Source organism: Oryza brachyantha, chromosome 10, assembly GCF_000231095.2.
Source record: "Oryza brachyantha chromosome 10, ObraRS2, whole genome shotgun sequence".
In the NCBI taxonomy this organism is placed as follows: domain Eukaryota; kingdom Viridiplantae; phylum Streptophyta; class Magnoliopsida; order Poales; family Poaceae; genus Oryza; species Oryza brachyantha.
Genome location: NC_023172.2, coordinates 1,114,979 through 1,129,613, shown reverse-complemented (window position 1 = coordinate 1,129,613; position 14,635 = coordinate 1,114,979). Strand labels below are relative to the sequence as shown.

The window sequence follows — 14,635 nt, the reverse complement described above, 5'->3', positions numbered from 1 at the left end:
CATTTATCTTTCATCGTCAAGAAAACACAGCCTAAACATGTGATGTTATAAACATAAAATTAATACTACCACCAGCCAATAATGTACGTAGTTTTGAAAAGTTTGGTCAACTATCTTTGGCATAAAATATTTTACCCTATGACATACGGTTTTTTTTTTTTGGATGAGCCCTATGACATACGTTAACCACGGATAATGGGATGATGTTCTCTAATACTACTACTCTATTGTTTAGTCGTCGTCTCTCAAAGTATTAATGATTGTCTTTCAAGCATTATGGACATGTACAATAGTACAAGTGCTTAGATAAATGTTTAGAATCTCGTGCCACCGTCTTTTTGCTTATATTTTTTTATAAACCAAAATTAAAATTTTAAAAATAAAATTTATAGTTAATTTAGAGATTTTTTTACCATAATTTATTTTCCTGTTTTTGTTTTTAGATCGGGAAGGACATGTCTGTAAAAGTTTTAGTAAAAGTTATTTTTTTATCGTTGATAAATAGTTTCAATTATGCTTTTAAATAAACAAAAGATGAGCCCGTTTAGCATCACCATCCAAGTAAGAGCTTCAATTTTTTCACCATTTTTTAAGCTAACTTCCTTTAGGCGTGGGCAACAAACAAGAAACCACACGTTGGGCTAGTTCGTTTAGCAACTTCAGCTTAGCATTGACTCATGTAAAATGAGGTAAGTTCGTTAGCATATGATTAATTAAACATTAATTATTTTATACTTGAAAGATTAGTTTATTTGATTTGTAAAGTAACTTTTCTATAGGTTTTTTCAAAAAAAAAAACACCATTTCGTACTTCGAGAAACATGTGTGTGGTAAACAAGAAAGTTGCTCAGCTTGTTTTAGCTCAAACAAACTCGCGCCTTAGCTACCATGAGGTAAACATGCACACCATTTTTGACTATTGGTAAGTGGCACCAATGAAGCCATTCACGATGCAAGTTTTATGGGGTCTTAATCATAACATGTCAAATAGGTAAAACTGCGGTGGAGCGTGAATTTATGATAAGAAAGGGAGATTAGGTTTTATGGGGATAAAACATGGTGTACATAATTGCCTAAACAATAAAACTAGATTAAAACATACGCTAAAGAGCAATTCGTTTCATCTTCATATATTTAATCAACTGCTATTGATTACTTCATGTAACATTTAAGTAATATGTTAACATATGAAACTATAAAGTAATATTTTGTATTAAAACCATAGAATTAAACCTTGTACTGAGAATGACATGAGATATACAAGAAAACATCTGCTAACAAATTAAATAGCTAACTTAGTCCTTAACATAAAGAATGAAGATTAGAAAAACTGTGGCTATGGTCGAAACAACCTCAATCTTCAATTGTTTTGTTGCCCTGCTAGGCAGTCGCTCCCTCCACGCGGGCCATGACCCAGGGCCGTTTGTCCCTCAAACGCAATATTTTTCATTTATATATTTTTTAATTAAAAATAGTTTTTGTTTGAAAATTGCAAAATTAGACTCATAACGTCCAATTAGTGGGTAATATATATAACATCCACTAGTTGAACAATATATCCAACATGATAAACATCTGTCGATGCCCTTGACAAGTTGTGAGAGCTCGAAAGAAGTGTGCTACCGATTTAGAGGCAACCCCTTTAACACCCTCGTGCTTTATCCACTCCTAGAGGTCGCTTGCTCCCTCTCTCTCCAACGCTCACAAATAGAGACATTTTGTAGGCGACCCTTTGCTTTGTTTAAATCGCCTAATTGGTGAGTTTTAAGAGAGCCGCCTGCAAATGTGGCAAGCACTAATAGACACCCGTCCAACTAGCACCAACAGTCGTTTGTCATATAAGTTATATCACCTAACTAGTGGGTGTTTTGTATGTCATTCACCGGTTAGACGTTGGAGGTCTAGCTTTATAATCTTTTCAAATAAAATTCTATTCTTTAATTTTTAATAAAAATTATATAAATAAAAAATTCATCACACGTGGGACATTTTTCATGCAAGCGCTTTGTAAGCGACGATTGTTTGCTTGCCGGCGGCTGACGAGCTCAGGGTGGGAAAAAAAGTCGAAATGGAAAAACCAAACTGAACTAATCAAAACTGATTTTTTCGGTCACTAGTTCGGTCACTGGCTGGGACTAAGTGAAACAATTTCAGTTAATTCGGTTATAATTATCAGTTAACCGAAATAAGTGAACTAATATAAACAATGGTATATCAAAGCATAGTAGACCATAAAACTCATCAAATTATATAATTATGGTGCTACGATTGGAGACATATTTGTGATTCGGTGTCATTTTCAGTTATCGAAGAAAGACATAAGAGAGGGGAGGTGTTTTCATTTTTTTTTTTCGATTCCTGTCATTTTCCGTTGCAACCTCAATGTGTCAAATTTCAGTCGTTACTGAAATTGGAACCGAATTATTTAGTCCTAACTTTTCTCAAACTAATTTCGGTGTTGGCTTTCTGATAACCAAATATTCCCTATAACCAAACTAACCAAACCGAAATAACCAATCTAACCAAATGCCCACCCTTGCGACTGGCATACCGCCGACATGAAAAAAAAATCTGGTTTCTTCCCATAGTGTCTCTCTAAGCAGTGGCCCAAAATATTGATAGTTGCCCATTTATTTCTATCAAATACTCCATACCATTTTTGTTTGATGTTTTTGACATTTGAATCTACATATGACCACTCATCTTATTCAAAATGATTCTTCAAATATATAAAAATTACAAGTTATGCTTAAAGTTCACTTAGTGATAAACCAAATGATAACAAAATAATATATATATATATATATATATATATATATATATATATATTGAATAAGACGAATGATTTAACGTAGAGTCAAAAGTCAAGGACGTCAAATAAAAAACGAATGGAATAATCAGAATCAGCTAGCCAAATAGGACCCAAAATGAGATCTCCTAATACTAGATATTCAGGTATAGTTGTAGCCAGCTTGAATTAAATCATATCTTAGGTGTAGCATCAACTCGTAGGAGGATAACTCGAAACATCAGAAGGGTATTTATGTAATTATCTATATTTAATACTTCTAATTAATGTCTAAATATTTGATATGATGTAAAAATGTCTTGTGGATCTAAGATGTTCCTTCCATTTCGAGACGTCGTCGTCTACATGGTTTCACCATGACGTTTTCGCCGCTGCCGGTGCACCGCACTTCACTTGGCCACTGTCGCATTGGAGCCGAGGGGAGAGTGTCGCCTGCTCCCTTGACGAACAGAGATTCATTGAAAAGGTGTGGAGAAAGGAGAAGGATGGAAGGAATTAATGGGAGGGGAAAAAGAAAGAGGTGAAAGAAGATGATGGCCTATCAAAACAATAGAATATTTGTATTATACTACATCAATTGTACACATTAGCTATAGTGTTAGCCAGATGACATAGTCATCTTTTATAGCCCGTAACTAGCTCTTTTGTTGACGTTTTGCTCTAAACATAACCACATTTCAAGTGGGAATTTAATGAACGTCTGAACAAGCAACTGCGTGAAAATAGTTTTTTTGAAACTGAAGGTAGTAGACTTACTCTGATTTTTTATGTTTCGTGTCACTGATGTTTTTGACATATTTTTTATTATTTGCTTTATTAAAAATTTACTGAAGGATACAATAACTCATAACAACATCTACTCCCTTCATCCAACGATGTAAGGACGTTTAGAGTGTTGTTGGCTCTTCATCCAACAATGTAAGGATGTTTAGAGTGTTTCTGAAGTGATTAAGGTTGAAAATGTATGATTGTAATCGGTGAAGGTGGAAAAATAGGTGAGAAAATTACATGATGTATGATTGTGATCGGCTGAAATGAGTAGTTTGGTGAAAATGGTCTTACATTATTAGATAAATTTTAAACTCTAGTATTCCTATATTTTTAAACAGACCATGTAACTTTTTAAACAAAAAAAGGGGTCAAAAGTAAGTTCAAAAAACAAAGTCAAACTAAAAGGCCGGAGTGAGTATTAAACAGGCACAGCCGTGTATATATCTTGGTACTTATGTGCGGTGGCATGCGAGCTTTTCGTGTAATCCGAACAAAAAAAAAATCAAACAGTCCAACATGTTGCTGAATTATATATACGCTCCTCCTGTGCCCTGCCATCGGCAGCGGTCTGAATTATATATACGTGAACAAGGACTAGCGGCAAGAAAATAGAGATTCCCGTGCTCAAATTCACATCAGATTATGGACGGCAACAAACATAACAAGATCGAGCATATATGCATTGTAGTGCTGCATCACGTATCAGAGCTGTGGAGCCTGAATGCCTTGCTTTGCAAACTAACCTCGTTCGTCTCAAAATGTAACCTAAGACACCTGTCATCCAACCCTAAATAGCTAAATTTACTTATTTTATTTGCAGAATGCAAAAAAGGGCAAGAGTAGCAAGACTTCAGAAGCTAAACAGCTACGGAATTCAAATGAAACAGTCGATCGAACTAGCTGGTACAGACTGTACATATCGATGCCAACACAGTTAGCAGCAGATGGTCTCGCATGGCGTCGTCAGACACATCTTCACAACCGAAGCTGCTCTGCCCCACTTTGCAAGTCTTGACCAATGAGACAAAAGAGCAGAAACACCAGATTAGATTAACAGTCATCAATTAAAATTCTATCAAGCTGCGGAAATATTAAGTGCTACAAGATGGCAAACATATGACCTACTGTGGTCATGCTTTTTGCGCAAACTATTTATGCTATCTGGGGAGGCAAATTTGAAATTGACGCAGAGATATATAACCCTGCTTGTTCACTCATTAATCCACTCGCTGCAACATGAAAACTTGCCAGAAAAAAATGTCTCCTTAATACTCCGCAAACTATATTTTGGTAGAGCCTATAGACAAATTAATCTGATTCCAAACATCAAGTGCATACATGGCCATAGATGATATGACAATCTAAAAGTACCAAGACTGCTACAATACGGAATAACTTAGCATAAGATGACTCCCCAATGACTGATGAAACCATGGAAAGTTCCTTACCATTTTCATATACTTGAAAGCGATAACGGTGGCGGGAAGGATCTGTACAAGCAAAGTCTGTCCGCGTAAAATTTAGGGTGATGAATGCAGCCTTGGAATTGTGGGGTACAAAGCCTCTCAAGCTTAAACGTCTTGATTTCAAGTGTGAAGTAGTGCAATTGAGTACCCAAGGTGAACCGTGAGGGGCCACCACACAGAACCCCTTGCAGCAGCAAGTAACCTTCAGCCAACCTCACAATCCTCCATTTGTAGCCAGGGAGCAATTGGGCAGTCCTGTCGTGCCGCCACCGTGCATCGGCGCCGCCTCTGATCTCCTTGGAGAGGAGCTCCACCCTGCCATGCTGATGGTAATCCATGTTGAACACCGCAATCCTGCCGATTTCATCTGTCTCCCCAATTGCCTGAAGGTGCACATCTCTGGGCTCGAACCTGAGGAAGAAGAAGTCCATCTCACGAGTGTCAAGCATCAGCAATCTGTCCCTGAGAGGGGTCCTCCAGTAGATGTAGCAGTGCACGAATTGGGGGGAGGACAATTGGGTGGTGGCACGGGATGCGGCCAATGTGGCGGCGCGCCAGACGACGGCGCCGGAGAAGAAGATGAAGACGGTGACGTCACACTCTTCCGGCACCTTGGGTCTGCAGATGACTCTGAATGACAAACCCTCCCGGCCGGCCGGAGAAACCAAGTAGTCGGAATCCCTGACGGCGGCGCGGCGGAGGTCCCGGATCGGGGCCGCTAGGTCTTCGTCGATAGGCGGGATGAGGACGTAGCGCCGGCGCAAGGGGTCGCAGACGACGAGGCGGTGGAAGCAGCCGCAGTCGGCGACAACGCTGTAGGACGAGAAGAGGGCGAGGCCGTGGCGGAAGTCGCGGAAGCGCCAGCCGGCGGGGCCGCCGGGGAGGAAGGAGAAGGCGAAGTCGGACCCCCGCGCGACGGCGGCGGCGGTGGCGGCGGAGGGGTGGGGCGGCTCGGCGGGGATGAAGCCGGACCTGCTGACGTCTCCCGAGAGGTCGAGGAGGCCGAGGACGGGCCGGGGGTGGAGCGCGTGGAGGCGGCGGAGGAAGGGGCCGGAGACGACGAGGCGGCGGAGGGCCTTGCAGGCGGAGGACGCGCGGGCGAGGTCCGCCATGTCGTCGAGGCGGAGCAGGATGTCCACCATCAGCTCCTGCGGGAGCGCGGCGAGCAGCAGCGGTGCCATCCTGCCTGCCGCTCGCGCGTGCGGCCGGACCGCCGCGCCGGCGATCTCAGCAGCGACGGCGACCGCGATCTCCGAGGAGTCGTCGGAGAGGAGAGAGTGAGTCATCCACGTCGCCGCTTGGACGATGGGGAATGGCTTTTTCTTTTAATTTCACGGCAATTACCATACATTTGATTACTTCCCAATAATATAATTTAGCTTAACTAAAATTTCTACCATCAATTAAATGACTGCCTAATTGCCTTTCTACCTTCCTATATTCCGTTTCTTCCATCTTCTTCTTCCTCCAATGTTGCACAAGTTTTACTTATTTTACATCTTTTATTTAACATTTTTTAAATCTAACAGATAAAATCATCAACGTAAGATATATGACGGCTAGGACAAACTCCACCTCTCTTTATACAAACTTTTCGTATATGAATTACTTGAAGATTCGATGCGCCAACGTCATGACAGCATAGAAACTAGCTTGGTGACCTTCACTTGATTTCCACTGAGGTGGTGGGCTTTCGCTAGCGGATCTCTTCCCAGCCCCAGTGAGGCCCATGGTTTCATGGCGTTTTGGAGGTCCAGGTAGCAAGGAGAAGGTGGTTTGGCTGGCCGGTGAAAACGACGTTGAGGGAGGCGGTCTAGGTCAGGAGGGAGGCAGCCCATCGACGTCGGCCCATGGAGGGCTAGGGCTTGATGATATCTTCCCCCAAGTGGAGTGCGAGCTGAGAGGTAAGTGGCTTTGGGTTCGGAAGGAAACCCCTAAATTGGAGCTAGGGTTTCCAGCCTTGTCATTGGAGATCCGGCGTTTTGGGCACCTTGTGAGGAGGGTTTGGCGGGTGAAGACGAAGGGTAGAGATGAGCGGATGTACGCGCAAGTGGTGATGGAGCGCCGCCCGTTCCAGTAGCGACAGGATCCTGATCTAAAGAGGAGAGTTACTGACTCAGGTATGATTCCTAACCGTGGCCTGTTGGGGGCGAATCCTAAGGAGGAAGAGGATCTTAGGAAGCAACTTTTTCACAATCAGAGGGTTCAGGGAGAAAATTGGGAGAGAGCTCAACAGGGGACTAGGGGGAGGGTAGAGTTTGGCAGAATCCAACCCAGAATTTCTCAAATGAGATGAATAGAGGTGGGGTGTGGAGATCTGAGGAGCACAATGTTTTTCCTGGGAACCCTAGGCAACCGTCACAGGAGTTCAGAGCTGTTGTTTCACATGCTTTAGGAAGAGATGGAGGTCGTAGAGATAGTGATCAGAGAGGTGCTGCTCCAAAAACCCTAATTAAATGTTTCAAATGTGGAAAAGAGGAGCATCACCAAGCCAACTGTGCTAATCCTCCCTTGTGCTATGCTTGCCACAATACAGGGCACATAGCTTTAAATTGTCCTTTGCATGTGCAGAAGAGAGGTATTAAGTTGGTTGGTTTTGGTATTCCAGGTCAGGGTTTCTTTAGTTTGCATATAGATATTCCTGCTGCTGAGTCTGAAAAAATCCCAGTTAGAGGTATAATGGCAATCATTGACAGTTTTGGAGAGGTGGATAAAATAGAGAAGGAACTAAACCACATGTTTTCAGATGTCAGCTGGGAGTGGAAAGTTAAACAACTAAATGAAAGGGAGTTTTTAATAACTTTCCCTTCTGAGATGATTAGAAGACAACTTTCTAGGACTAAGAGTTTTGACTTTGAATGCTATCCAATCAAAGCTAGTGTGGTAGAAACTGTTATGACTGAGGAAGCAGTAGATGAATTAATGGCTGTTTGGGTGAAAATCTTTGGTATTCCAAACTTTGTGAGAGATGAGGTACATGTCAAAGAAATAGCTGAATTGGTGGGAGAATTTGAAGTATTGGATGAAAAGTCCATAAAGGGTGATGGCCCTGTGAGAGTCAGAGTTGCTTGCAAAGACCCCAATGAACTCTTTGTATCCATGTTAATATATATTAACAAGGTGGGGTATAAAGTGTGTTGGGAACCTGAGGGTTTCAAGAGAAAAGCTATTTCTCACCCTCCTTTTCCTCCTAAAGATCAGAAAGATGATGATGATGTGGATGACCTAGGAGGTGATGATGACAATGAGAGTTTTCTCTCTGAAAAGACGCTACAAGACAAATTGAGGAAAGGAGCAGCTTCAGCTCCTGCTAAAACTAGGAAAAGTTTAGGTCCGTCCCACTCTAAAAAAGTTGCTCTAGACGATAGGAGTTGTTTCTCCCCTATCCCTATGTTGAAACTTGAAATGGATAATATATCTAGATCTAAAGAGTCAAACCCTCTAGCTATGGTTGTGTGGGAAGAGGATGAGATGGGTATCTGCACTCAGGAACCGCAAGAGGACAAAATGAACGTGAATGTTGTGACTGAAGAGAGGTCAGCTGTCATTACAGAGGAAGGTGGGGGGAGTATTCTCCCTTCCTGCCTAGAAGATATAGATATGGGTTTGAATGAGAGATGTTAAATTCCCACTGATTCTGACATTGAAAGAATGAGGGCTGAGGAAGCTTTGGATGAGATAGATTCTTTTGAGGTTGTTTCCTCTAAGAGAACAAAGAAGAAGAAAGGAAAAATCCCAATCCTAGTAAAAAGAAAGAGTGATAGGAACAAAGGTCAAGTTGTCCCAGTTCAGAAGTGAGCTGAATTCTTGGCTAAGAAAAATAATTTGGATAACTCAGGTACGTCTCTAAACTCTTTTGCTATTTTTCAAAATATTGATTCTAGTTCTCTTGAGGATATTGCTTCTAAAGCTGGTTTATGTCTAGGAACAAATAGGAAAGAGATTGATAGGAACATTGCAACAATTAAAGCAAAAGAGTTGGCTCAAGTTGCTTTAGCTGAGTGTGAATGGAAGAAAAAGCAATGTAAAAAAGAGGTTGTGAGAGATATTGAAAGTGAGGAGGTTATAAACTCTGTGATAGAGGTTGAGAAGGGGGGTATGCAGGAGCCAAAAAAGAGAGGTAGACCTAGTAAAAATAATAAGTGCTCATGAAAGGTATTTTCTGGAATGTTAGAGGATTAGGTAGTAATCATAGGAGAAATCAAGTTAGAGAAGTGATTGTCAAAAATAAAATAGATATAGTGTGTCTGCAGGAAACTAAAAAGGAGAATTTCTCAGACAGAGAGTTAGGGCTTTTGCAAGGTAATAGATATCTTGATTGGAGTTATAAAGCTGCAAATGGTACTTCAGGTGGTATGCTAATAGGAGTGAATGTAGATATTTTTGAGAGCCTTTTCTCTTTCTCTGGTGATTATTTCCATAGTAGGGGGGTGAAAATATAGTTGATGGTTTTGAATGGATCATCATGAACATTTATGGTCCTACCTCCCATGCTGATAAAATGGTTTTTCTGGATGAACTTAGAGGTTATATCAATAGTGTTTCTCGCCCTTTAGTTGTAGGAGGAGATTTCAACATGTACAAGTTTGCTCATGAGAAGTCCAATGGTAATATTGATCATAATATGATGAGATGTTTTAATGACTTTATAGACACTTCTAGCCTTCGAGAGATTTTTAGATCGGGGTACAGATATACGTGGACTAACAAACATGCTTCCCCCATTCAGATTGTGTTAGATATAGTTCTGGTTTCTTCTCATTGGGAAAATCATTTCCCACTAGCCTCTCTCTCCTCTATGCTGAGATCTGGCTCTGATCATTATCCCCTCCTCTCTTTTGGTGATGAGATTAGAGGGTTAAATAATTACTTTAAATTTGAGTCAGGTTGGATTTTATCTGAGAATTTTTCGGATTTGGTCTTAGAGAAGATGCCTATTAGAGATAATGACTACATTCTGAATTTTTGGAATACAAAGCTTTCTAGTGCTAGGAAATTTCTAAAAGGTTGGGGTGCTAATAAAAATAGTGAATGGAAAAGAGCTAAACAAGAGTTAGTATCCAAATTGGAAAGTTTTGACCTAGAGGCTAACCTCCATGACCTCTGTCCAGAGCAGTGGGAGGAGAGGTATAAGATAGAGAAAGAGTTAGGCCAGGTGTTTGAACTAGAAGAGTTATATTGGCATAAGAGGAGTGGTGAAGAGTGGCTCCTGAAAGGAGACAAAAATACGTCTTATTTTCATAAAATAGCCAATGGGAAAAGAAGGAAGAGTTTGATTCATTCTTTAGTAGAGGATGGGAGAATTATAGAGGATGAAGAGGATCTCTCTTCTCATATTGTAGAGTTTTATAAAAACTTGTTTAGAGCTAATTCCTTTTCTTCTATTCACATGAAGGAGAATTTTTGATCTGAGTCTGGAATTATTCCTGAGAACATGAGAGAGGAAATAGATAAGCCTTTTGAAATGAAGGAGTTAGATAAAGTTATTAGTCAGGCCAAGAATAACATAGCACCAGGTCCAGATGGTTTTTCTATTCAGTTCTATAATTTTTTTTGGGATCATCTGAAGCAAGATCTTTATGAGATGCTTATTATGCTTTATCATGGAGAACTAGACTTGAAGAGGTTGAATTATGGAGTTATTACCTTAATCCCTAAATGTAATGAAGCTAATAGTATTAGACAATTCAGGCTCATTTGTGTGTTGAATGATTGTTTTAAAATAATAAGTAAGGTGATTACTAACAGAATCTCTCTGATTGCTTCCGAGATTATATCACATACTCAAACAGCTTTTATTCCCGAGAGATTTATTCTAGAAGGGGGTATAGTTCTGCACGAGGTGTTACATGAGCTCAAAACTAAGAATCTCTCTGGTGTAATTTTTAAAATTGATTTCGAGAAGGCTTATGACAGAGTTAGTTGGGAGTTTTTGTTTGAAGTTTTGAAAAGAAAAGGTTTTTCTGATAATTGGATAGGGTGGATTAAATCTTGTGTAACTGGGGGAAAAGTGTGTGTTAATATTAATGGTAATAGATCTCAATTTTTTTGGGACCTCTAGAGGCTTGAGACAAGGTGACCCTCTTTCTCCCCTTCTTTTTAACCTTGTGGGAGATGCTTTAGCTAGAATGTTTGAGTTGGCCAAGAGTAATGGCATCCTTTCTGGTTTAGTCCCAAATTTAGTTAATGGTGGGCTTACTCATCTTCAATATACTGATGATACCATAATTTTCATCCCTTGTATAGATTCTGAGATTATGGCTACAAAATTCTTACTGTATTGTTTTGAGGAAATTTCAGGGATGAAGATCAACTACCATAAGAGTGAGGTGTTCTCAGTTGGAATATCCCCAGAAGGGGAGCAGCGAGTTGCTAACACGCTTAATTGCAATTCAGGTAGTTTTCCCCTCCGCTATTTAGGTCTTCCTATGAGCCCTAACAGGTTAAGAGCTGATGATTTTTCCTATATTTTACAGAAAATTAGAAAAAGGTTGAACTCTTGGCAGGCTGGTTCTTTGTATTATAGTGGTAGAGCTATCTTAATAAATGCTTGTCTCTCTTCTATTCCTTCTTACTCTATGGGCCTTTATTATCTCCCTGAAGTTATTCATAGTTAGATTGATTCTCTTAGAAGTAAGTTCTATTGGGAAGGTCTAGGAGATAAAAGGAGATATCACATGGTGAAATGGAGTAATATAGCTTTTCCTAAAGATTTTGGAGGTCTGGGATTTACAGAGACTAGAGTTATGAACACTGCCTTGTTATCTAAATGGATTTTTAAGCTGGAATCTGAGGACAATTCTTTATGCACTAACCTTCTAAGAGTTAGGTATATGGTTGTGTCTGGCTTCTTTTGTAAGTCTTCTAGACCGGTGTCATTGTTTTGGCAAGGTCTGTAGAAGGCTGGGGTTTGGACTGCCAGAGGTGCTGGCTGGTTAGTGAGTGATGGTAGTCATATTTCTTTTTGGAATGATATTTGGATGGGAGACTGTGCTATTAGAACTTTATTCCCTAAACTGATATTAAGGTAAAGAGGGTTATAGATGAGGATTTAGATGTCATAACTTTTAGGAGAACTTTGACTGATGAGATCATGAGTTATTGGACTGAGATGTGTTCTCAGGTTGAGAATTTTCTAGCTTCTAGACTAATTCTTGATAAGGACTGTTTGAGATGGAAATTAGATAGGAGAGGGGTCTATACTTCTAGCTCTATGTATAGAATGATCACCTTTAGGGGTGTTTTTGATAATGAGATGAAACTTTTGTGGAGTTCCCCTCTCCCTCTTAAATTTAAACATTTCCTGTGGTTGGCGTGGAGGGACAGAATTCAGTCAGCGGGGCATCTGAAAAAAATGCAGTGGGGGGGGGGGTTTGGAATGGTGTCGAGTTTGTCAGGTTCTAGAGGATTCTAACCATATTTTCTTTACTTGCCCGGTGGCTGTTTTTGTTTGGTGTGTATGTCGAGATGTGTTTTTGTTTTTTACTTGCCCGGTGGCTGTTTTTGCTGATTTCGAATACCATTCTTTTTGGTCACACAGGAAGAGTTTTGATAGGGTGGGTTTCTACGTGTTGGCTGCTGGTTGTTGGCAGCTGTGGTCTGTGAGAAATGACAAAATTTTTAGAGATGTTTCTATTTCTTCTCCACTAATAATTTCCCTTCGGATGGTTTGTCTCTTATCTCAGTGGAAGAAGCTGTTGAGGGAAGAGAAGGCAAGTTTGCTGGGAGAATGGATTCTGAAACTTCAACTCGTGACAAGAAGTCTCAAGGAAGCAAGAAGAGGATTTGGCTGAAGCAAGAGATCTAATAGTCTGAGTTTTCTTAGTAGTCTGGGTAGGGGTCTTTTGGCGTTGGTACGCCTTCTGTGGGCTTTCAGCTCGTCAGTAGGTATCTCAGTTAGGGAAAACAAGTTGTTCTTCTATTTCTTGGTCTGTAGTTGCTGTATAGATGGCTGTTGCTCGAGGCTGGGCGGTTTGTATGGCAAGTCGGTTGTTCCCCCAGTAGACCTTTGTTTGTTTTGTATCCTTGGTGCTTTCTAAAAAGCTGGTCTCAGGCCTCCTTCCAAAAAAAAACTTTTCGTATATCAAATATTTTTCAAATTATAATTATCTTACCAATTATAGAGTTTTATATGTTAGAAATTATATTTTCAATTAGAAACAAGACAAACAATTTCTATATATTAGATTTTATATAAAGATGAACATATAAATTTATTAATCAGAAAGAACAAATATGGAATGTATGTTTTAGAATTAATGGTCGATAGTATTTATAATCACGTCGTTAGAACATTGCTAATGATACCAAGACAATGAAATTCATGTTCAACATCATGTCATGTCATAGTTATGTTAATCATAAGATCGATCAAGACTCTACACCACTATCGTTGAGCACCTCAATAGTCAAATCAGATAAATATATACTAAATAAGATTGAGTATCCTGTGTTCCCAAAATATTTTGTTAGGACCATGTTTTATGTGAAATAAGTAAATTTCTTTATCTGTCAAATGATACATTACCTTATAATATTTTCTAAACCATTGAAATATATGTGCATCTCCTTATAATAACAAATTGAAAGCACAATGAAACAAAAATATTATTAGTAATTTCGCTTTGTTAAAAATTGTTATATATATTTTTTAAACTACAAAAAACTCGTACGATAAATATTTGCTGGGTATTATATGATCACTTAATATTTGATTTAAATATCCTTTTATGTAATATAAGAAGACACGATGAAATTTATTTTTAAACTCATAATATATTTAGACTTCGGTAGTCTCCTTAGAGCATTTCCAACGACTTATCTAAATTTTGTCATCTATATTGCAATTTGGATTACCATCCAAAATAGGTTTTCTATTCATATCAGTTATCACCCCAACAAAACATCCATATTACATCATTTATATATGTTATCAACATTTTGCATCCACATCCTCCCATGTCATTATTTCTCTCTACTCTTGTGATTCGATGTTGAGATATGGAGGGAGGAGAGTGAACATACATATTTGGAGTTTTTCTTTTTTAATATGAACCAATAATGTGCATGTGCTAACTATACGGTTTCAAAATATATATTTGATGATATATTATTAAATGTTTGGTAACATATTATTAAATTACAATCATTCTAATCAAGCTTTAAATTAATCCATGTCACATATTGAATATAATTGAGACAAAGTGCAATAGTATAATATTGCCTATAAATGTTAAACTCAATATCGTTAACAAATATATGCATATATGAGAAAAATATACATCCACATAGGAAATAATAATGACATAACATTGTTACATTAGCTTATTTTGGACACAAACAATATCAAAACATAAACATTGATTAAAGCAATTGTCAATATAGTACGACTAATCAAATTGTTTTAACTTTCAGCATTACCAATACACTTAAGAGGATCTTGTGCACTATAAGAAATATCGCTTTCACATCCATTCTCTTGGTATGTCAATAGATTTATAATAGATGTTATAATTGGAAAGAGTATATCATTTTTATAGAAAACCCCTAATATTATATTGAAATGGTCTGTCTTGTTTATACAAACTAT

The 14,635-nt window shown here is 38.9% G+C and overlaps 1 protein-coding gene across 1 annotated transcript; it reads right to left on the bottom strand.

The window, feature by feature from the left end:
- Positions 1-4,239: 4,239 nt before the first annotated feature.
- Positions 4,240-6,375, bottom strand: LOC102721866. The gene is made up of 2 exons (XM_006662101.3): positions 5,029-6,375; positions 4,240-4,590 (listed from the first exon to the last, which is right to left on the bottom strand). Exon 1 carries the CDS (start codon positions 6,330-6,332, stop codon positions 5,034-5,036), a length of 1,299 nt encoding a protein of 432 aa, XP_006662164.1. The 5' UTR covers positions 6,333-6,375; the 3' UTR covers positions 4,240-4,590; positions 5,029-5,033.
- Between the last annotated feature and the right edge of the window lie 8,260 nt (positions 6,376-14,635).